Source organism: Mus caroli, unplaced genomic scaffold, assembly GCF_978045245.1.
Source record: "Mus caroli unplaced genomic scaffold, Mus_caroli_1 scaffold_10, whole genome shotgun sequence".
NCBI lineage: Eukaryota > Metazoa > Chordata > Mammalia > Rodentia > Muridae > Mus > Mus caroli.
Genome location: NW_028227265.1, coordinates 26,931,053 through 26,956,638, shown reverse-complemented (window position 1 = coordinate 26,956,638; position 25,586 = coordinate 26,931,053). Strand labels below are relative to the sequence as shown.

Here is a 25,586-nt window from a genome sequence, read left to right as displayed (position 1 = left end):
TGTCACACTAAAATGAAGAGTATGTTACAGTCAGAGGTAAACAGTGTAGTAGCATAGTCTGAAAGTGGATGAAAGATACACAACAACCACAGGGGAAAACAATGTTACAAGGGTTGTATTTGAGGGGAGCAAGAATTACAGCCAGAAAATACCATGCCATTAGGAATGTTATATGATGGGAAAAGCAAAACAACCTAAGACTTAAACTCAGAGCTCATATGGCTCCTTGAGGCCAGGGGTGGGATATAGGTTTTCAGAAGTTGCTAAAAATGGTTAGCACAAGGTCACATGGCTTCGTGTATATCATAGTGGTGGGAGCATGTATAGAACCAAGTATTTTTCATGTCTCCATGGAAAGCATAAAAAGGGACCCAGGGTTTAAATTAGTGGCTATAAAGACTCCTTTAGGTTTTCTGGATAGAATTCATTATTAAAGTATCCAGAAGTATTGTCTCTTCATTCTTGGCTTCTCTCTCCTTTCTCTTAAATTCTTTTGAAGGGAAATGCTTATTATCGATATTGTTCAGTTGGCCATGTTTTCCTGTGCCTAGAACAGGCTAAGAACTCTATTGTTCATTTAAAGGTACAAATATCTTTCCCATATCTTCTTGTTATTTTGTAGTTTCAAAATTCATACATTCACACACATTAATCTCCGATTGAATTTAGTGTAAGATATAAAGTATAAGGCTTTTTACATATAAATATTTTTATTTTAGTTTAGGTTTTAATCGTGTCTTGAGCCATTGGCTCAAATACTTATCCACTTATTTGGAAATATATAATGTGTAATTTAATGATTAAATGAGTTTAACATTTAACTTATTTTTCTCATTATTCTCATCTTTATATCTCATATTTCTTTCCCATTATTTGTCTCTTTGTTTATTTAGGATAATGATATTGATTATGAAAGTACTGAGCCTTCTTGCTCTACAAAATCAAAGTTATTTAAGCTCAGAGGTCTTTCTGTCAAATTGATTTTAAACAGTTCTCCATTTATTATATATATTGATATATTTTTGATTTCCTTATCTTTCAGTTACATATTTCCCTCAAAGTCCTTATTCTCAGCTTTTAGTATGATTTAATCATTTAAATTTTAAGACTTCTAGGCATACTGTCTAAAGGAACATGTGAAAATTATATCTCTGGGATTTAAGTCAACAACATAATTTTGCTGCTGTTGACTCAAAATCATTAGAAGACAAAGTTACTATGCATTATAGGTCCAGACCTTAAAGGCAAACTTATTTGAAATAAGCTTTCAAATTTCCTCCTTTGTAACAATAAAAATAAGCAATACCTTCTAAAAATGAAAGGCTCTGTAACCAAGTATGTTCTGCAAGAGAACAAATGTCAAAATATTAAGTACTTTGATACAATTTCTAAGCTGGAAAGGCATTTTTAACAAAGTGGGTTTACTTTGACAAAGTTCTAATTACACTGAGGAAAATAAGTACCTAGGCTTTTAATATTTTGTGTAACACAAAATTTTATCTATCTGGTAAAAACATTCATGTATTCCCATAATCTAGAAGAATACCCCATGATTAAGGACTGTAGAGCCAGTGACTACATAGCACCCACTTAAAGGTCCTTGTCTTATGGGTGGTTTATTACCTTCTAAAAACATAACGTGCTCCATTTGTTGAAAATGCTGTCTTTTTTCACTGGATGGTTTTAGCTCCTTTGTCAAAGATCAAGTGATCAAGTGTGTGGGTTCATTTCTGGGTCCTGTCAGCCATCAATGGAAGGAGAGGCCCTTGGTCTTGCTAAGATTCTATGCCCCAGTATAGGGGAATGCCAGGGCCAGGAAGCTGGAATGGGTGGGTTGGGGAGCAGGGGGAGGGGAGAAGGGATGGGGGATTTATGGAGAGGAAACAAGGAAAGGGGATAGCATTTGAAATGTAAATAAAGAAAATATCTAATTTTAAAAAAAAGAAAAAAAGAAAAATACCAAAAAAGAAAAAAGAAAAAAAAACATAACTTGCGGGCTCCCTTTTCACTGAGAATTTTCATTCTTATTAATACTCCCACTAACAATGTCTTTAAAAAATTCTTGGTGTTCAGCTATCAACCCATTTATATGAACTTTGAAACTGCAATTAATAGAGTATTTAATGGATCCAGAGTCTATTTTATAACCCAGTAAGAAAGACATTGACATTCAACTCTTATAATTTTAAAACAATGTATTACTTATAGAGACACCAATTTTTTTATTTGTTTGTTTTTTACAAGTGTTAATGTTTGGAAAAATCTAAACTTACTGTGTGGCTAGAGATGACAGGAATATAAAATAGTCCCCTTCATTATTTTCAGTCTGTACAAGGGATCAGAAAGTAGATACTATAAAAGGGCAATTCTAAAGTCATACTAAAACTCCTGTGCAAGTTTTCTAGATTAACCTCTGCAATAAAGTATAGTTCAAATTTGCATCTATTTAAAAACTCTAGTTAGTCCTTCTTCTTTGCTAAATATTCACTTTTTGTTTTGCTATGAAGGAGTGTAAGTATGCAATAGTGTGTGAATGGAGATCCAAAGATCCAAAGACAACTTCTGTATTCAGTTCTCTCCTTCTGGCTTTATGTGAATTCCCAGGAACAAATACATGTCTTGAAAATTTGTGACGAGAATACATTTTTAGTGTTATAACTATATACATACAAAGATAGAGAAATTGTAAATATGTAAATTTGAATATAACATTTCCATGTACATGTATCAAAACATCACTTTCTATATCTTAACATAAGTAGATAATGATACCAGGAAAGACTAATGGTACATAGATAAGTAGGTATGTATGTAACTGGAAGCAAATAAGATAGGTACATAAATATATAATATGACAGAAATGTGTATGCAAGTCCTTGTATTATATATCTGATATGCAAACTCTTCCACAAGGATGATAAATAAACCCTCCAGTACAGGATTATGCAAATCTAGACATGAGATAAGTTTATAAATATAAACTGTAATTCACTTTTACATGCACACAAACACACACACACAAAAAAAACCCCACACAATTTATTAACATTTCAGAAGCATTTTCTATGTCACTATGCTTCCAAAGTTTTGGAGTCATGGCTTTTAATAACTATACACAAATCCATGATAATGATTTGTCACAATAACTTCTAGCACAACATGTGATTGGGTACATAATTTATCTGGGAGATCACTGGATACTCTTATAAATGGAGACAAGCCAATGTTTTTCCATATTTGGATTACATCTGTGAATAGATGGATTCTCTGAGATAGAATGATGGTATTTGCAACAATTTGGCTCTTAGTACATATTGTCAAATTGATACCTAAACAAATATACTAATTTACACTTCTGTCATCAAAACACTCAAGTGTTCTCTGAATTCTTGCCAACATTACTATCATAGTCTTAGTTCTATTTGTATACTTTATCTTAGTTTTGTCAATTTGTATCATCCAAAATGTTATCTCTGTTTAATGCTTATATTTTACTACAAGTAGTGGTGATATACATACAGATTTTCTGTACTTATACTTTTTTGGTCATGTGTAGCTTTCTCTCCTGTATCTAATAGTGTCATAATGACTTATATGGAGCTGTTTTGATGGCAAATTCAAATTTGGTTCCTATACTATTTCCTGTAACTATTTCCAATCTTCATTAGGTCATTGTGCTTTGGTTGGTTTATTTCTTACTAATACCTGTTTGAAAGTTTCTTTACTAGGTATCTTTATGATTAGCTAGTCAAACCCTCCAAATATTGATGCTTCCAAAATGATAATTTCTTTCTATTTCCTCTTTAATACTTATACTCCTTATAGTTACTTATAGTTATGTTTACATAAGTTTTGTCAAATTTTAACTCTAACTTTGTATGTTGATAATTTTTTTAGTAATTTCATCAGAAGTTGTTGTCTATTATTTTCTCCTACCAGATTATTCAACACAATATTATTTTTCCATTTATGCTTTTTCTGGAAAATAGATTATCTTTGCAACATATTCTTATTATAATTTCCTCTTCCCCAACTGCTTCCAGATCCTTCTTTCTCCCCATCCATCCAAATTCATAACCTTTCTCTCCCTTATTAATATACAATCAAGCATCTAAAATAAATTAGTAATAATTATGATGATAAATAATGATTAGATTAAATAAAATAAAAAAACAGACCAGAATAGGACAAAATAAACAACAACAACAAAAAACCAGAAGACAAAGAACCAATGAAAAGGCACAAAAAGCTCATGCAGAGACAAATGTTCCGTCACATAGAAATCCCATATAATGTACGCAAAGGACCTGTAAAATAAAATTTTACAAACATGAAACATGAGACAATAACAATAACAAACAAACAAACAAATGCTCCAAAATGGCACTGAGTTCATCTTATATTGTCATTCTACAGCTAGGTATAATCCTTCCCTTCTGAGTGGGACTTCATTGGAGAAAACTAATTTTTCTTGGCAAGAATTATCATTTGGAGGTAGCTTCTGTGTTAGAGTCGGGCCATTTGTCCATTTCCTCTCAGAGCTAAGATCCCATCTGTCGCAGGGTCTATACATACTGTTACAGTCTCTGTGATTTCTTATGTGCCTTGATCCTGCTGCTATTTTTTAATAGAAATTTATTAGATATTTTCTTTATACACACTTCAAATTTCAAATCCTATCCTGAAAGTTCCCTATACCCTCCTCTAACCCTGCTCCCATACCTACCCATTCCCATTTCTTGGCCCTGGGGTTCCCCTGTACTGGGGCATATAAAGTTTGCATTACCTAGGGGCCTCTTTTCCCTGGGATGGCCGACTAGGCCGTCTTCTGCTACATATGCAGCTAGAGACACGAGCTCAGGGGGTACTGGTTAGTTCATATTGTTGTTCCACCTATAGGGTTGCAGACCCCTTTAGCTCCTTGGGTACTTTCTCTAGCTTCTCCATTGGGGGCAAAGGGCCTTGTTTCCTTGATGTCTTCCATCCCCTCTGGCTCTAGTTTGTGCTGTCTTTCTTCCTCCTCTTCTCAGGTTCTCTGAGGCCTGATATAGGGATTTGATGGATACATCCCATTGAGAATTGAGTGCTCCAACATCTCTCACCTCTTCACAATGTCTGGCTGTGGATAGCTGCATTTGCTCTTATCTACTACAGGATGAAGCTTCTCCGTATTCTTAGTTAAGCAAGATACTAATTTATGAGTATAGCAGAATATGATTAGAAATAATTTTATCATACATTCCTTTATAATTCAAGTAGTATTTGATTTTTCCGTAGGTCCCTGCTTCAGGTTCTTATTAAATTCTAATGGTGTTGATTCACCTTAGTATTTCTGTTCCAATAGCTTCCAGTTTAGAAAGGTGGTAAAGATTATGCTTTTCCTACCTTAAGGATATTTGCTCTGCAGGAAGTAGACATAGCCTGAAGTCACATAGCTTTGAAGAGTCTTCTTATGACAGATCTAATCCAATGAAGAGGCAACATGATTGGGTAGGAAGACATTCAATCATTTTCCCTCACTTCAGCTAAGGTAGAGTAGTGTTGGGGCTGATGAAGTTAACCTAAGGTTAAATTTTGGCATGACCTGAAGAAATTGAACCTTTGTGAAAGGAGAAGAATAAGTTGTTTTGACCTTGACAGAGGATTCTCTATACATTGCTCATGTCTGAGATTCACTTTTTCATCTCTAAGTGGTAGGCTTTACTAGGGACTTGAATGTACTCTTTTAATGTGATAATAATGTAAGGTTCTTGGTGAATTTTTCTAAATGCCAAATATTGCAATGTTAACTCTAATAGGAATTTTATTCTTATTCTGAAAGTAATTGATTAGTGCATACTCAATTTTCAATTACTAAAGTTAAAGATAAATGCATATGCAAATAGATACAAGAGACTTCAGAATCTTCATCTTTTTTAAGCTTGTAGAGAGGAACACTAAGACAAATGAAATTGAGAATTAATGATCTTGGTTCTCTGAATTTAGAACAGTAGGTTTTTCACATTACCATAAAAAGAACAATAATCATGACTGTTTCAATGTAAAGGGACTAATTTAAAAGTTAAAGAATGAAACACCTTGCAAACCACTATGAAGTATAAACTTAAGAAAGAACTGATGACATTAACATTAGAAAAATTGCACTTGAGAGCACAGACTATTACCAGAGATAAGACAAGGTAACTATACTAAGATTATGTACCCAAAATAGCATTTCAAATATCTGAAGCAAAACTGAACTGAGATGAAAGAAAAATAGAGTAACCTAGAATTATAATTAGACATTTCAACAGGGTTTTTTTTTTTATTTTAGATAATTGATTTAAAAAAATCACTAAACAGAAAATTGGTAAAAATAGAGAGAGTTGAATATTTTCTTCTAATTTAGTTTAATTGGCATTAAACTATACACAGAATATTCTAAGATGAGGTGAAGTATTCCAGGCTGAAAATCCAAGCAATGATATAAATATATTCATGAGCACTGTGCAAGATTTACAAACAGAGAAAATTTTGATTCTTAAAAACAATTGAAAAATTTCACAGAACTTGAGATCACACAATGTACTTTCTCTGACCCAAATAATACTAAACTAAGACACTAACCAAGAAATGTATAGTAAATATGTGTGTTGTTTGACACTCTTTCTGGACTGTTGTGAATAAATGTACCCACTCCATATAGGAAACTGATGACAGAAATAAGTATAGATACTGCCACAGTCTAATTTGGTGAACTGATTGGTTTTGTTGGGGATATGTACAGGAATAAGGGCTACTAGTTACGTATAAGTCAAGAAATAACTCAAAAATAGTTATGTCATCAATGCCCATCCCAGCTTGCATGACAGTTCAGGATAAAGGTGACCTATAGTATGTGATATAGATAGTTCAATAGGTCAGAGGCTGTTCTTGGTAGTTCAGTTGGTCTGTGTCCCTTCCAGGCAGCTTGGAAGCTCTCTACTACTTACAGGTGGTTTGAACAGTCTGAGCTTCCCCTAGTCAGTTTGGCTTGTTTAACAGTGATTGTCAGTAGTCCTTATAGCTATACACACACACACACACACACACACACACACACACACACACACACACACACAAAAGGATTCTGGCAATTCTGTTCAGTTTCAGGGACTTCCTAAATCTATTAGGTTATCTATTTTCTTGAGGTCACTGTGCTTCCCTTCAGCCTGGAATACTTCACCTCATCTTAGAATATTCTGTGTCTTAGCAAGGTTTTCTCTAAGATGGAAGGTTGAAATCTCAGAGAAAACTGTTGTACAGTATATGATAAGCAAATGGGATGGTTCCAGGAATGTGAATTTAGTGAAAATTTTGAAAACCAAGCAATATACCACAGGTTTTCCAGAAGACTAATGTTCAGTTACTCTCACCCATTGTCACATGGCACATTACTTCCTGTTCCTACAGCTTCAAAGACTCTTCGCCTCTCCTTTGGCCTCTCCTTTTGCTTCTAAAGGCATTTGAACAGACCTGATGCACACTCACACATACATGCATAAGTATGAATCAAAACTAAAATAAATGTTAAACACATCAAACAATGAAACATCCATACAGCCTGACTCCAAAATTTTCTATGAAGCTGTACATAAAGGAAATATTTATCATCTAAGTCAACGGGGCAGAATACATATTATATAATCTGACATGGAGGATTTGTTTATAGTAAACATGATACTCTCATTAAATGTCACCTTTGTAAAGGTAAATATTAATGATAATGCTGTGGTTTTGTTTTGATGCTGTGACAAAATGCCCTGATAAAAATAAACTTAGGGGAGAAAGGATTTATTTTAGTTCAAATTCTATATTCATTGTATAAGGAAAGTCAAGATTATAGGAACTACAAATAGTCATATCACATCCATAATCAAAACCAAAGAGAAAGGAATACAATCTTATCACTCTGTTAATTTTTTTCACTTGTATCACTCAAGACTCCAAACCTAGGAAACAGGGACACCCACAGTAGTCAGGGTCATCCACACATCAATTAATTCAATCAAAATAATATCTGACAGACATAGAGTAACATAATATAAACAAACCCTCGTTGAGACTTGATACCCAGACAATTATAGATTGTAAGTATAAGTTGACAATTAAAATTAATAATTCCTAAACATTTTCTATGAAGCTGTATTTGTTGGATAGACAAATGAAAAGACCTGAACTTTCAAATCACAGTACAAAAATTAATTTGAAATATTTAATATAACAGCAATGGTAAAATCAAAAAGAAAGTGTCACAAATGTTTCTGTGCATAGTATTTTAGTATCTGGTATTAAAAAACACAGAAACTTAAACTGAAACATAAACCAGGAAAGATATTTTGTCAAATGAAAGTCAACATTGTCTTAATATTAACAAAGAAGAACTCAAAATTCTGATTTAAAAACAAAACAAAAAAATAAAACAGAAAACAAAAACCAACCAAACTTCTAATTGATAAAACCTCTTTCTCTAGAATAAAAATGTGTTCAAGTTCCAAAAAGTGACATTTGTATCCTAATTCCCAGTTTCTTGTCTCAGACTCTCATGTCTTAGAACCCATCTAAAGGTAATAATCAGAGCTACAAATGCTGCACTGTGTACATATGTATTAATATATATTATTTGTAATACCAGAAGAGCAGACTGATTTTGATTCTAATTAAAATGACTTGCTTATATATCTTCTGTAATTACAAGTTTTAGCTGTACACTTCTAATGATATTTTATTTTTTTTATCTAGACATTCTCTTTAAGACTTCTCCAAAAAGCAGTGATGTGGTCCACTCTGTCACTACTATTTTCCTTGGACCTTCACCAGCATTCAGCTTGTTGTGAGTTCCGTGTTTCTGTCAAACATATTTGGGGATTTTGTAATCATCCACATAATATGTAATTGGGCAACTATTAAAGTAAGAATTTAAAACATTAGTTTTTCATATTCAATATGCACCTATCTTGAATATAATATAGAGAACATGAAATGTTCACAATATGAATAGAGTATTTGTCTGTTACTTCCAATATTTATAGAATATAGATTTTAGAGGTATCTTCTATATAAATATACAGGATAGAAAAGGCTATTTTTTAAGTCACCACTAAACTTTTAAGCTGCAAAGAGCAAAAATGTTTCTAGAATATTAAGGAGATTAAAGTTTTGTGTCATTTTCTTCTTTCCTTGTGCCATCAGAAACTCACAAGACTACCAGCACAGTTTCGTATTGTATTATTTATTGCCTATAATGGGTCAGTTTGGAGGATGAAAGTGTCTCTATTTAGAGTTACTCTAAACTATGAATGTGAAACTATCTAAAGGAGAAATAAGATATCTGGTGACTATGTATGTTAGCAATTCACATAAGTTGAAACTTGATCCAATCTATCTCTAGCAGAGAAATGTTCAGGAAAGTGCACTGTTATATTTAGATCCTTAGGACTTCAATTATCTCTCCAGGTATCCTTGCATACACCTACACACATACAATTTGGGAGACAGAAGAAAGAGGATCAGGGGTTCACCATAGTCATCCATTACCTACTGAGTTTAGTGAGACAATTAAAAAAAAATAAAACAAGCTTGCAATCCCACCAACAATGGAGGAGTGTTCCTCTTTCTCCACATACTCGCCAGCATCTGCTGTCACCTGAATTTTTGATCTTAGCCATTCTGACTGGTGTGAGGTGGAATCTCAGGGTTGTTTTGATTTGCATTTCCCTGATGATTAAGGATGTTGAACATTTTTTCAGGTGCTTCCCTGCCATTTGGTATTCCTCAGGTAAGAATTTTTTGTTCAGTTCTGAGCCCCATTTTTTAATGGGGTTATTTGATTTTCTGGAGTCCACCTTCTTGAGTTCTTTATATATATTGGATATTAGTCCCCTATCTGATTTAGGATAGGTAAAGATCCTTTCCCAATCTGTTGGTGGTCTTTTGGTCTTATTGACTGTGTCTTTTGCCTTGCAGAAGCTTTGCAGTTTCATGAAGTCCCATTTGTCAATTCTCAATCTTACAGCACAAGCCATTGCTGTTCTATTCAGGAATCTTTCCCCTCTGCCCATATCTTCAAGGCTTTTCCCCACTTTCTCCTCTATAAGATTCAGTGTCTCTGGTTTTATGCGAAGTTCCTTGATCCACTTAGATTTGACCTTAGTACAAGGAGATAGGAATGGATCAATTCGCATTCTTCTACAGTATAACAACCAGTTGTGCCAGCACCATTTGTTGAAAATGCTGTCTTTCTTCCACTGGATGGTTTTAGCTCCCTTGTCGAAGATCAAGTGACCACAGGTGTGTGGGTTCATTTCTGGGTCTTCAATTCTATTCCATTGGTCTACTTGTCTGTCACTATACCAGTACCATGCAGTTTTTATCACAATTGCTCTGTAGTAAAGATTTAGATCAGGCATGGTGATTCCACCAGAGGTTCTTTTATCCTTGAGAAGAGTTTTTGCTATCCTAGGTTTTTTGTTATTCCAGATGAAGTTGCAGATTGCTCTTTCTAATTCGTTGAAGAATTGAGTTGGAATTTTGATGGGGATTGCATTGAACCTGTAGATTGCTTTTGGCAAGATAGCCATTTTTACAATGTTGATCCTGCCAATCCATGAGCATGGGAGATCTTTCCATCTTCTGAGATCTTCTTTAATTTCTTTCTTCAGAGACTTGAAGTTCTTATCATAGAGATCTTTCACTTCCTTTGTTAGAGTCATATCTGTTGGTTCCTTAGAAAATTAGACATAGTCCTACCGGAGGATCCAGCAATACCTCTCCTGGGCATATATCCAGAAGATGTCCCAACCGGTAAGAAGGACACATGCTCCACTATGTTCATAGCAGCCTTATTTATAATAGCCAGAAGCTGGAAAGAACCCAGATGCCCCTCAACAGAGGAATGGATACAGAAAATGTGGTATATTTACACAATGGAGTACTACTCAGCTATTAAAAAGAATGAATTTATGAAATTCCTAGGCAAATGGATGGACCTGGAGGGCATCATCCTGACTGAGGTAACACAATCACAAAGGAACTCACATAATATGTACTCACTGATAAGTGGATATTAGCCCAATACTTAGGATATCCAAGATATAAGATACAGTTTGCTAAACACATGAAACTCAAGAAGAATGAAGACTGAAGTGTGGACACTATGCCCCTTCTTAGAATTGGGAACAGAACACCTATGGAAGGAGTTACAGAGACAAAGTTTGGAGCTGTGACGAAAGGATGGACCATCTAGAGACTGCCATATCCAGAGATCCATCCCATGATCAGCATCCAAACACTAACACCATTGCATTCACTAGCAAGATTTTGCTGAAAGGATCCAGATATAGCTGTCTCTTGTGAGACTCTGCCGGGGCCTGGCAAACACAGAAGTGGATGCTCACAGTCGGCTAGTGAATGAATCACAGGGCCTCCAATGGAGGAGCTGGAGAAAGTACCGAAGGAGCTGAAGGGATCCGCAACCCTATGGGTGGAACAACATTATGAACTAACAAGTACCCCAGAGCTCTTGACTCTAGCTGCATATGTATCAAAAGATGGCCTAGTCAGCCATCACTGGAAAGAGGCCCATTGGACATGCAAACTTTATATGCCCCAGTACAGGGGAACACCAGGGCCAAAAAAATGGGAATGGGTGGGTAGGGAAGTAGGGGGGAGGGTATGGGGGACTTTTGGGATAGCAATGGAAATGTAATTGAGGAAAAGATGTAATAAAAAAGAAAAAATATATAACATGAAACAGAAAATAAAAACAAGTAAACAAACAAACAAATCATGAGCTGATAAGATAGTAGAGAAGATGGTTTTGTAGCACCAAAGATGATGTTCTCAGTTCAATCATATTGAATCCACATGGTGGAAGAAAAGAAGTGACTTGAAATAGTTGTCTCTGACCTCCATATGTAAGCCCTTATATGCTTGCACCACCCCTATACAAAGTACAAACATAAAGACAAAAATTACCCTTCCAGGAATATCACAAAAGAATTAATATCCACAAAGTCTGTAGCATCAAGAATAGTATGCATTTTATAAAACAATGAAACATTTAAAGAGAGTTCACCAAGAATTTAAAAATTACCCAGCATTCATACTACAATGAGCTGACAATAAATTGCCAGTTTGATACTTTAGAAAATGAATGATGTGTGCTTCATCCAAGATCATAAATTAAAAGAAGATATTGAATATTTAGCACAATGACTAACACTGATTTAATTGTCTTATGTAATCTATGAACTCTATATAATCAAAATTAAGGCAGACATCTATCACACTGACCTCAAAGAAACCTCATGTTGAGAGAGCTTATATTATTATGGGACATTAGAGTAGGCATGTGAAACTTTCTTTGCTTTAAATATTGGGAACCTATGCAAGGCCATCTCTAAGAGTTCTTTGACAAATGACACATCTGCCTTCCCTTCATCTAAAGACACTTGTGTAGCACAGGGAATATCTTGATTTCTGGTAATCTAGCCCTTTGGACACTGGAAAAGATGGAAAGGAAAACCCTCAGAAGGGATTAACACCCTCTGACCAGTCTGCTTTCCTATAGATGTATGGCTATTCTCTGGAAGAATAGACACTCAACTCTTCTTCCTAGATTCACCTTTGTTTGACAACCTCATTTGTATTAATGAAGAGGATTAAGAAGATTAATAAGAGGTTGACTGAAAACACTCAAACTGTGTAACCAATGCTTAAAAGTCAGGTTTTGATAATGCTTATTACTCTTCACTCACATTTTTTGGTTCTTATTTATTAGAATGGCAATAAGTACCAGGCATGGTTTTGAATTCTTGCATTCTTATACATATGTAAATAGTAATTACAATATCAGTCTGAGATATTATAATTTTAAAAATAAAATAAGATCCTGGAAATTCTCAGAGAGAAACTCTGATATTTTATATGCATAATTGACAGACGGCTTATGAGTCTTTAACTGTTTTATCAAAATCAGGAATTTATAGAGAGAGATTAGCCACATAACCCCAGCTTTGGACTAAAACAATCAGAAGAAGTTATACAATCTTTACCCAGATGCCCATGTCACCAGTGATTAATTATGAACAGCTACAACATTCCAGGCTCTGGGATATGTTAGGAAAATGATGTCTTTGTTCATGTTTTCCTTCAATTTCCTTTGTAGAAGAAAGATCATTAACTTAAAATAAAATTTAAAAAATACTAACGAGAAGATCCAGAGGTAGAAGTGTGCTCTTGGACAGTGGTAGAAATGTAATAGACAGCTCTTGGATGGTCTCATGGTCAGAGAGAACTTGTCAAGAGGAATATGCTAGCACACAGAGGCAGAGCTTTAGAAAATAACCTGCTTAGGCTTAATTATCTAAGAAAAGACTGTCCTGTTCTTTTCAGAATGTCACTTCTTTCCAACAGCCAGTGACATAGCAGACCCATTTCAGACTTAGAAAACATTTAAGCCCAAATAGGGGTACTCCACAGACTTTCATGGAGACTAATTTCTGGGCTAAAGACTAAAGGGTTGAGCTGGACTAAGAGAACACTTGGGGGTGACAATCCATACCAACAAATGAAAGGTACCATCTCCCAAAATCAGTACAGCTTGACTACTGGAACAAAGGTCAGACAGAGAAAGCCACAGGCCCTTCAACCTCATCTTTGCATCTGAGGCTTTCTTCTGAATATTTTGCTAGTGCTAGATAGATCTGGTTTACAGAAGGACAACTCCCATTGTCATTAACTTATGGAATCACTAACTTATGCAATGAGTCATACATTTACTTTTATTTTCAATTCTAGGTCAATGCTCATTAAAATTCTTGGAACCTTGCTCCAAACAGATTACATCACCCTATTGTAAATGTAGATAAAGGGAGACTCACATATATGGGGAACCCCCAAGAGTTCGTGAGTCATAAAGATGCTCTGGTGCCACTTCACAGATCTCTTCAGTGTAATGAGTACTTTTCATTCAGATGTGGTCTTTATTTCTTTGTCATAGAATTCCATGGGGTCATAATGGTATTAACATATGCGAACTAGAAAAAAGCAAGTCACCTATAAAAACTAATATGTTTGCAATTCTAATGGCTTTGAATGCTGTCCTATATGCAAGATGAAATGGCTAACTAACTTCCCAGTTTTCTTTATCTAACTATGAAGAAAAGCTTTCCTAATATTTCCTCAATGCACATTTTGTGTTAATAATCTAAAATTTTAAATTTATGATTTTTTTAATTTTTTAATTTATTTTATGTATATGCATATACTATAGCTGTCTTCAGACATACCAAAAGAGGTCATCAGATCCCATTACAGATTATTGTGAACCACTATGTGATTTCTGTGAATTGATCTCAGGACTTCTGGAAGAGCAGTCAGTGCTTTAAAACACTGAGCCATCTTTTCAGCCCCCACAAACTTAAATGTAAGTAAAAGTTGAAACGGATATTTGATAATAGCCCACTGGCAATTCTTAACACACTGTGATATATCTTCAGGTCCATATTATTAAACCCATCATCCATTTATTGAATCATAAAGAAAAACAGTTTGCTAATTATACTTTAAAACAAGCATAGCTAATTTTTTTCTGAGTTATTATTTTTTCTGAGTAAGGGGAATGGGAAGAATGTCATCAAAGCATACAATAATTTCAAATTTCCAAGTGCTGAAATGATGGAAGTATTGTAGTTAAGCTCATTAGACTTGTAATGAAAATTGGATTCTAATTGTATGCCTTAAAATCTAAATATTGCTAGAGAAGAGTTATGTGTCTAATAAAAGGCAGCACCATTACTTGAACAATGAGGCAAAATTATATCAAACATGAAATTGCTTATGTTGGAGTTGTCAAACTATGTGCAATTCTTGACAAGTGCAATCAAATTTCAAATATCAGTTGATACAGAGTTCCCATCCAATTGCCCTGAGTAATTGTGATTGTCAATTCTAGTGAGTAAAAATGTGCCTAGGGATTAGAGAAGCATACATGTTCATGTGTCTATGTGAGTATTTTCATATACAGTTGAAACATGAGGGCCCTGATTTTCTGGATAGATTAATCTACTGGGAGATATGGACATTTAGTATCCTACTGGGAAGTGATGGGAATATGACATGTAGGGCATGGAAGAAGGAAGTACGTCACTAGGTATGCATCCGTGACCCTCTGTCTTGCCCTGGTCTTTTCTTGGGGTTCCTGCCCTACTTTCTTACTGTTGCTCTCTCTGCCTTGGACTGACCTCTGAAACTGTGCACAAAATAAACTCCTCCTCTCCAAAGTATTGCTCAAAGTAATAATAGCAGCAACATACACATAATATATATGTAATATATGATATATTTACATATACATTTATTACATATTAAATATATGTGTGTACACATGTACATATATATTACAGTCATGATAAATTGTTTTTTGAACAAATATTTAATAGCTATTTTATATCCTTCTTCTCCAGTATTGTGCTACTTAGTTTATACAACTTCCATGTATCCACTGACAAAGCAATTATGTTGTTGTTGCTTTCTTTTTCTCTTTAGGGGTGGGAGCCCTGTCAGTCAGTTCCCTGCCTAAAGCAAACTGTGGTCCTGTCAAGACATCTGTCATCTGTTTGGGTTCAGGGGAGAGAAAAAAAGAAAGTGTATGCTTCTAAAGAGAAAAGGAAATGAACAATGTGTGGGATGAATCTTCTCCTGTATTGTCCAAGGGCATGAAGAAGGGAAACAATAAAGCATTTGTGTGATTACTGCCACCATCTTGTGAATCCTGGGAACATGTATTAGATCCAGAAACTAGAGTTGGTTCATTTTCACCACTGCTAGTGAATTAGAGAGTGTTATTTGTGTTGTACATTTGTAGAAATGAATTCAAGAGGGATCAAGATACCTACCTGAAGTTAAAAAGCTATTACATGTTCGAGTGCATTTTACAGAAATAATTTAATGTAATGTTTCTAAACTTTAGTTAATGTGTTGTGCATCCTGAACCTTAATTTGCTTTATCTCTGCAAATCATTGAGAGATAGCCATGTGTTCACCACACTTTCTAAAAATTATCAAGAGCAATGTAGTAATTTTCCAGCTGTAGGAAACCAACTTTGCATGTAAAGAGATGGACTGTGAATATTTTCCCCACACTGGGAACTTGCAGGATGTTCAGTGAGGTAGCTCCTATGTTTTTATACATTTTTTAATTTCATAAAGAAGGTGAAATAGCAGCCCTCTCTGTGAAACATAACAAGAACACCTATGTATTGCCTAACTCCTCCCTTTTATATTTGATTTTAACAGTTCACAGATGACATTTCCAGCAGTACAAATCGTAGTTCTGCTCCCTAAAGTACTTTTTTTTTTTTTTTTTTGGTTTTTCGAGACAGGGTTTCTCTGGCGGATTTCTGAGTTCGAGGCCAGCCTGGCCTAAAGTACTTTGAACCTAGCAGGCAGATAAGTTTGCTGAGCTTTGATATCAGCATGTTCTAAAACCACACATAGTAAACTAAGCAAGTGAACGTGAGGAAATCTCTGTCTCTTTAAATGTTCTCAACACCAGTGTATCAGCTACCGATCCTGAGGAATAGCCGTCTCCTGTGACACCTTCAGCCCAAGCTTAGAGGATGAGGCTCCTGGTCAGGGCAAGATCTCTGAGACTCTTCTCAATGCAACTCTCACACAGGTTCCTGTAGTTCTTTTGGGATATATGTAGCCTTCAAGACTATAACATCCTTCCCTAGAAGACATGCTTTGAGTTGCCACAAAAATAAGATAGCACAGGACACCCATATAGTAAGAGGCTTCAAAACTTTTACTAGTTTAAGGGAATAAGCAACACTAAGTGAAACTTTCCTTCTAGTTTTCAAAGGTTTTTATATGCAAGGATACATTTTGTATATCTTACCTATCATAATAAAAGTAAAGTCTGTATTAGTCTTCAAAACCAGACATACCTATCCTAAAAGATAGTCTTTGAAAGTTGATAGTCTTTGAAAGTCTTTGAAAGATTACTGAAAGCCCATTAGAAGAAATTGTTGAGTTTGTGTACACACTCAATAATTCTTCAGACTCTGCTCACCCTTGCTTCTCCAGTGAGAACTTACACATATGTGGCTATGAGGTCCTACTTCGTAATAAATAGACTAACTGTCGCAACATCTCTAATTTATATGACTCTCCAAGAACAGTTGTAATACACCTATACTCCCTCTTACCATTTTTTCCTATGTATTCCATCATACTTATTTTTCCCTCAGCATTACATTCTCTTGAAGGGTAGGTGATCTGAACACAAAGCAGGTGAACAAAGTCAACAAAACAGTTATTTTGAACCATAATGGGGAAGAATAAACATTGTTGAAGAAGTTAGCAAGGATTATTCTAAACCTCAAGTTGCTGCTGTATGGCATGGAAGAGTCAGATTTTGAAGTGTGAGTGCATCAGTAAATTGATTAATGAATGAATGATGAATATAAGCCACACCACACTAGAGAGACATGCAGCAGACAGAACACACCAGCACTCTTTTTCATGTGTGTGTATACCAATGTTGTGAAGCTGTGGTTGCTTTGTAACCAAATAAGGACGGCCTAAGATAAGATTGCTATTAAGGTAACATGTTCCAAATGACAAAAGATTCCATGAATTGGGAAAGACATTTTATTTCCGAGCTTCTAAGAGGATTCTACAAACATTAAGATACTTAAAGTAGAAAAAAAGAAAAGAAAAAAGAAAATAAACAAAGAAAGAAAAAATGGAAAAGAAAAGAAGTTGTCAACTGTATTCTGACTACATTCCTGTATAAGTAAAAGGATCGTAGTAATGGCGAGGGGACTTACAGCAGAGTAAGCGAGGTTCGTTTTCCTTTTGAGTTATTCAGTTATTTTAAATTCAATTGGAGATCGGCATGAACCTAGCAAAATATTCTTTGGATTACAAAGCCTATCTATAAAATAAACATAACCTGCAATTATGCAAGAACTGAGAATACACATTCCTTCCTGGGATCAAAGACTCTCAAGGGTCAATGTCGACTGAGTTTCTCCCATTGAATTAGTCAACTGATTTGATGTCAATGCAAAGTGAACTGGGAGGGAGCACATCATCAAAAACAGTATATAAGGTCTCATGAAATAATCACAATATAGTAAAAAAGATCAAAATTTTCCATAATCCAAGTGAAAAAAAAGTTTGTGCCCTGTGTTTCAAGAAAAGGAGGGGAAGTGTTTGCAGTGTGACTCTGTGTGATGTCTTCCCAAGTATTGCTTTGTCTGGACCTTTGGTCCATTGTACAAGTGAAAGGTCCTTCACAGAAGTTCCAATTCCCAGGAAACTAGAGGCAACTGCAGATGACTGTGGCATTATCACAGATCAAATGGCATCAATCATCAATGTTCAACATCGTCCCTGATCTCATTGAGAGTACATGGCCCAAAGCATCTTCTAGAATAAAGGGTGGAAAGTGATTTGCCCTTTCTCTCATTAAGACTTGAAATTTTATATTGTTTGAAGACAAAATAAAATTACAGGAGGACAAAAATGAGAACTTTCAACTGTCAGTCAGTCTTTATCCTGATAAAAATTACATAAGGAAAACCAGAGTTGGCTTTGACTATGCACCCCTTCAACTCCACAATGCTCAAGGCAGGGCATCAAGTCTATATCTAGAACATCGAGAGGTCTGGCAGTCCTCATGAATTTGTCTCTCATAACTATGAGTTCACAGGTTAAATGCATAATATATAACATATTGTAAAATCATAGGCTAATCATAGGCTAGTCTAGATCTCTAATGTCCTTCTTTAGAAGATATACTCCAGGAAAAGCCAGAACATACAAAAAATAATTTACATGAAGTTACAGAATCTTATCTTTAAAAAAACTGAAACATATTTGATTTAAATAAACAATGAGAGCAGCAGACTACAACAGATCATAAATAGGGTTATTAAAAGATCACAATTAAATTAGGAATATAAATGGATCATTAGAAAACCTTATTTTTTTCAATGTTAAGAATCAAACCCAGAATTAAAAAAGAATCTTTTTTTTATTTCAAAGGTTGCTTCTTATATTGAAGCTCATATTAAAGCAACAGTACAATGTTCATAAAATATAAGTGTGATGCTGTAACATTTTCGTACATGTCAGAATACTGATATTTGTATGTATACTAAAATAAGAACTTTAAAATTGTACAAATAGATACATTAAAAATGACATAGAAATAGGGTGCTCCTCACTGAAACAAGACAGTTATATCTGGCACGTATTAGTTTAGGATGAAAGTAGAAGCAAAAAGATTTACAAGAATCAGCAGTAACAAGATTGATGCTCAAGAGACATAATTGTACATTGTATTGTACATACATTGTATGGGTTTAAGCTGGCTGGATATTATATATTTCAAGTTTAAAAACGCACTACAGATAGAGTGTCCATAGTTTAAGGCGAAATTACAGCTCAGAACTGTTGTCCTTTCTAATTTTGTGGAAGCTTCTTTGACAAATTAAAAAATAAAATAAGAGAGACCTAGATGTTCATAACACATAGACGATTTCCCTTCATTGTAAGTTCACCGTGGACTTCTCCTTCATTTAAATATTTTGTGTGCCAAGTGGTTTTTTTTCTAGTGAAGTTGATAAACAACTTCAATATTTGTTTTTTAAGTGGGAAAAGGTACTTCACAGTATTTTCCACTTTGATGTCCTTGCAGTTTTATTAAATGTTTCCTCTCTGTAAAACTCTGCTTGTTTTAAATGAGCCTTTCCTTGATTTAAAAAAATACCTGTTTACACATCTTCTAGATTCTTGAGAATGCCAGACACAGTTCTTAAGGCCAAATTTGTAACATTATTGTTAAGAGTCATCATCAAAAGTGTCTTTGGAGCCATACAAGTCTGCTAGTTTCTTAAAACGAGGTCCCCAGTTCTGTAGATAGTCGTAGTCCAGGTCTGAATCTGTGGTGGCAGACTCCAAGGAGCTCAGGGACCCAGCCACGGAACCCCTGCCCTCATAACCATAGATTTGGATGGAGTCATAGGGAGGGGCTGTGGGATCATTATCTGCCTCCTGTATTCTTGTGTTGATGAAGTCGTCCACATCCACACTGTTGGGTGCTGGTCGCAGCCCAGGTCTAGGCATATACTGATACTCAGGTTTGATATCTTTGCGAGGGATAAATCCATTGATACCGTCAGGATTCTGCAGGGTGGCTATGTCGAAGGCTTCTGTGTCTTCCTCACCACCCCCTTCATCATCATAGGTTATGATGTTCTCACGGACATCCTCCTCTTCAAATACGATGAGTGGTTCTTTCTTTTGCCTCCTCAGGGTAACAAATAGCACAACGATGACTGTAGGAGAAGAAACAGAATGTCAGCCAACCCAGTGTTAAGCTCATCCTGCCTGCTTAGTCATTCCAGAGGGGCATTGTTTCAGAACCTGGAGTGGTGGGAAAAAGGATAGCATTTCCAGAACTCTCAAAGAGCTACATGCTGACCTGTCTCTGTCTGTACAGCCTGCCCTGAGAGCATCACACCCTGTAAACTGACAGGTCGGAATTATCTTCAGCATTTTGCAAATGAATCCCAATGCTACTTGGCAGTCCTCTGAAGAATCAGCAAGGATTACTGTTGCCTAAAAGAGGCAAATGCCTATTTCTTTTTGCAAAGGAGTGTAACCGACTTCCCCACATTTAAGATTAAAATGTTCACTCAGGACTGAGGTGAAAATAGGCAGCTCCTGTCCAAAGGTCCCACTCTGTAATACAGAAGGAAACCTATCATAAGGGGGTGGGGGAAGAGCAACTATAAAAACCCTCAGATGAAAAATACACTGCCTATATGAGCATTGAAACAGAGTGCTATTTAAAAGCCCAGGTGAAACAATCCTATCTTTCCTTGGAGAGGTATTCCATTAGGCTTGGGTACTTGGCAGAGCCAGCAATCATTTATAAGGAATGCTAGATACTTCTTAATTTCTATCGATTCAGTGCCTACCCACCCTAATCAGAAGGCTCCAACAATCTTTTGTTTGAAGACTCTCCCACACAGTCAGCAAGACTGAAAAGAAGGCTTGCGGCTGCTTTTGGCAAATGAAGTGAGAGCTTCGTTAGGTTCACATGGTTCCGAGAAGCAGGGATTAGAAACTGGACTTAACTCAGATTTCACAAGTTCCACAGAGTCCTGTGACTCTCTGCTACATATTCATCTTCCAGAGTGTCCTGTTTCACTCTTTGTTGTTGTTATTTGGCTAACTAGTGGATTCATTGTTCTTGCTGTTGTTGTTTGTTTGTTTATGTTTTGGTTTGGTTTTTCATTCACTTAAGGAACATTTCTCACTATCCCATGTCAGAAACAAGACAGGTCTATCGGCTCCTGCTCCATGACACCATAAAATTTATTATCATACTTTGGTTTCTGCATTCAGCATTAACTCTTGAGAGGGCTTTATATCTTGTTTGGAGTGCCCATACACTCCAAAGTCCAGCCTCTTTTATTAGGTATAAAATTCTGCTTCCAGAATTTTATGCATTTTCTCTAGGAATATATGTCTGATATTCTTGAGCAATGAAAGGCATTCTCTACCCTATGTCCATATTACCTTATGTCCCAATCATAGAATCTATTGTGTACCTGTTTTATTGAATTCCTTCCTTGAGAATGTTGGAATTCATTCAACAGAGAGACTTTGAAGACACCTCTCTATATCTCTCAGGCTTTTCTATCAGGTCTGACTCCTAGATAGTACCCAGTAACTGTTAAACCAACCTATGTGTTTCCTTTCTCTGGAGGTGATCTTATTAATTCATTCCATAGAAAATGTATGAATTGTTATCAGATGCCTTGCATTTGAAGTCCTATAGTGGTACTTTGTTCTGTTAGGACGTGAGAAGAGGATAAGGCCCACCTCACCACCAACTGCTGGAGAGGCTCATGGGCATGACCATAAGCCAAAGCATGCAGATGGATGGATGTTGCAGATAATTAGAAGATCACTGCTCTGCTTCTTCTATCAAAGGTTCTCCTCTTTTCTCATCTCTCTGTCACAATTATTCTTTCTGTTCCATTTCCCCAGTCCATTTTTATTTTTGTTCTTAAACAGAAAAAAAACCTCCCTCGTACACCAGGTTTCCGCCTAAATATTTCAGCTATAAAACTGTTTCCAGTGCCCCTCCAGCTCACTGACGACATCTGCCTTAGAGACCTGTCATACCATATAAAGTACACACTATGACCTTCCTCGAACTTTTCCGGCATAATTTGCCAACTCAGCCGCCCTACCTATTGTGCAACAGACTTCATGAGAGCTATCACATCTTTCAGTTTGTTTTAAACCATGTGATTGGACACAGTACAACCTTGCAGCCAGCCTGTACTGGATAAATCTCTTGAAACATGTGTATTGGTTGCACCCTGGGACAGGGAGATCCTTACCCAGAAGAATGACGATGCAGGCAAGGATGGCAATCAGTGCCCCAGTGCTCAGACCAGCATTCAGGATGTAGGCTTCAGCATTACAGGACAACAGTGCTCCATTCACATCACAGCCACAGACTTTGATAGTGAGGGTATTGGTGCTACTCATAGGTGGGATGCCACCATCACTGATCACAATGGGCAGGAGGTAGAAGTCCTGCTTCTGCCGACTGAACCCTCCACGTCGGGCATATACTCCTGCAGTGTTATCTGTTTGAAGAAGAGAGACAGCGTAAGTTTGCATCATAGGTCCATGCCTGTCACAGCTGCCTGCAGCTTGCCAGCATAAAAACCTGTTTTATACTACCAAAGCCAAAGTTGGAACTTTCCTTACTTGTTAAATCAGATAGATGTCAATAGGGGCCATTGATATAGCACAATAGGGTCACAGAATCATCTCTTTGAAACGCAAACAAGCATAAGCAACCAACTCATTAAGCATGTTACCTACACCCTATTCATAAATTCTCACTCATGTTGCACAGCTCAAGATTGTGAAGCATAACATTGTGTTTTCTTGTCCTAGACTTGATCATGTTTGCCAGGTTAACATAGCCTGTTGTCCCAAATGAACCAGTTCAGCCCAGTGTGGAGAACTCACTTCTTTTTGAAGAGCTCATTGCTGTTCCACCTGCCTTTACTTTCCATCCAATGTTTCCTTACCTCAAACAGCTATTATTTCTATCATGGAAGAGGAACTTCTCCTGACTCAAGGCTACATCCCAGAGTCACCCTGAAAAGATGCCTCCTGGACCGTTCTATTACTCTTGTATATTGTGACTAATTACATTGTATAATCCTATCTCTATAGAAGTACATACTCTACACATCGCTCAGGATTTGTTGACAAAACCACTTTGACCTCAGTGAGATTGGGGATTTCGAGACAGCAGGGGATTTTATCTGATTCATCTCAGGCCCTTTACTGCCAGGCTCACAGCAGACATTTAATAAATATTTGCTGAGCAAATAATGTAACTAGGTACTGGGAAAAGTTTCACCAAAATTCCAGATGATGGCTATTATATTTCTCCATGTTTTATAGCCTCTATTCCCCAGTGTGTCCTCATCATGTTTACTCTACAGGCAACTACAAAATAAAGAATATGTTACCTAGTGGGAAAACATTGGATAAAAAAAAAAAGGAGAAATTTCTCATGCTCCATCAACTTGATCTGCTGATGTGGACTGTCCATTTGTAGGTTAGGAAGCAATAATTCATAGCAAAGGGAATTCTACAGCTGATAGCAAGTCCCACTAGCTTGCAGCCTAAAGTAGCTTCATGGGCCATAAATTTGTTACTATAGTAGGAAGACATCCAAAAATCTCAAAAAGAAATTTATGTAGTTTGGTTAAAAAATTATTTTACTTGGTATATCTGGTCTCATGTAAGGTTGAGCATGCAGTCTGAGTGGTGCTGAAGGTGAGCTATATTGATTCACTGACTTTGGCAATCTTTAGGATAATAGTTTCTCAGCCATTGTACTGCCAACACCTCCACCAAGCCAAAGCACCATGTTTCTTAGTTCGAGATCTTCTGGATTTTATATGATTAATACATTGTGCTTTTCTGATTGGAGAAAAGTTCCATATATTACATAAAATAGTGTGGAAAATAAACTACAAATAACAGTCTCCTAATGATGCTTTTCTGTTCTCTATGACACTACTATCCTTCACTTAGCAACTAAATGTATGTGTCTATAATAAACTATTTATTTATTTAAGCTGGCAGTGGTGGTACGCACCATTAATTCCAGCATGTGGGTTCGAGGCCAGCCTGGTCTACAGAGTGAGTTCCAGGACAGCCAGGGTTATAAAGAGAAACCCTGTTTCGAAAATCTCCAAAAATAAATAAGTAAAGAAACTATTTACAGACATGTCTCTTTTCTACTTTTCTGAATTCAAATAAGACTAACAAGACAACTAAACATTTGCAATCTTTACTCCAGTTCAGTGACTTGAAATATCATTATAGGCAGTGTGAATAAAATAAATATTAAAAAAATGGATAAACATAAGCAAATAATTGTATGGGTCAAACTAACTGTAATACGGGTGAACTCCATAGCAGACCTTGACTCGCGTGATCATGCAGGTTCTGCTCTGGTACCATGATATCATGGGCTGTAGATAACCTCAACTGAGTATGTTCTCTTTTTTGTTTTTATAAACATTTTGAAATAATAACTTTAAACCTATTTTTTCAACAATTTGTCCACACAAGCTTTCCTCTTCAGATAACAGAAGTCAGGCTTCTACAGGAGAGGAATCAAAACCCAAACACTAGTATAAAATAGTTCTGAAAACACCAGCAATATAAGAGTCCAAGATGTGTCATCTTCAGTAAATCCAGCTGCTCTTAGAAACACTGAAATTATTACAGAAAAGTGCATTTGAGTTCCAGGATGGCTGAACAAGTTCCTATCTCTGAGTGATCTAACAGTGGGATCTTTAATACTCCTTTTAAAATATCATCTAATATGTTTATAGACAAAGGCATTAGGATCCATTCTGGAGATAGGAAGGAAATGGACTATGAGTCTTCCAGAAATAGTAATTGCAAGATTAAATGATGAATGTTGTTTTATCCTGTCTAGAGCCTCACTAGCTCATCTTTAAAACAAGTAGATCTATTCATATTTTGTCTGAGACAATTCTAGAACTAAATGATGTAATATATATGCTTTGATTATCTTGTGTACTTGTCTTCCAAAGGACCAACTTAATCTGCCAACCAGAAACTTAGCATCCAATCCAAAATATATTCATGGGCCTTAATGAAAGGGGAAGGTCATAGATATAAGGCTTGTTTATGAATAGGCCATACATTGAAATGATCTAAATTGCTTGAATACATAAAGTAATTTCTCTGTATGGCCACATTGCCCACCTCCCACAGGAGTCTGATCTTTATCCATATGAGCAGTTCTGAGCACTAGCATTGTAACCTATGATGATATTTCTTGTGATCCGTACAGAACATGGTCAGAAATAAAAAATATATTGTCAGGAACAAATGAAAATGAGTTCTAAATGAACTCATGGGAAAAGACACAAACAACAATAGTAAAACTTCCTTCTGTGGAC

At 35.9% G+C, this 25,586-nt stretch overlaps 1 protein-coding gene across 3 annotated transcripts in view; it reads right to left on the bottom strand.

Moving 5' to 3' along the window:
- Positions 1-17,262: 17,262 nt before the first annotated feature.
- Positions 17,263-25,586, bottom strand: part of Cdh11 (cadherin 11) — a 158,161-nt gene continuing 149,837 nt past the window's right edge. For 2 of the 3 annotated variants that reach the window (XM_029480445.2, XM_085843673.1), the window contains exons 12-13: positions 22,455-22,706; positions 17,264-20,372 (exon numbers count right to left, since the gene is read on the bottom strand). In XM_029480445.2, the coding sequence (XP_029336305.2) occupies positions 19,876-20,372; positions 22,455-22,706 (749 nt within the window). In that variant the 3' untranslated portion in view covers positions 17,264-19,875. Of the gene's footprint in view, positions 20,373-22,454; positions 22,707-25,586 lie in introns of all 3 variants that reach the window. The other variant, XM_085843674.1, reaches the window with a different exon arrangement.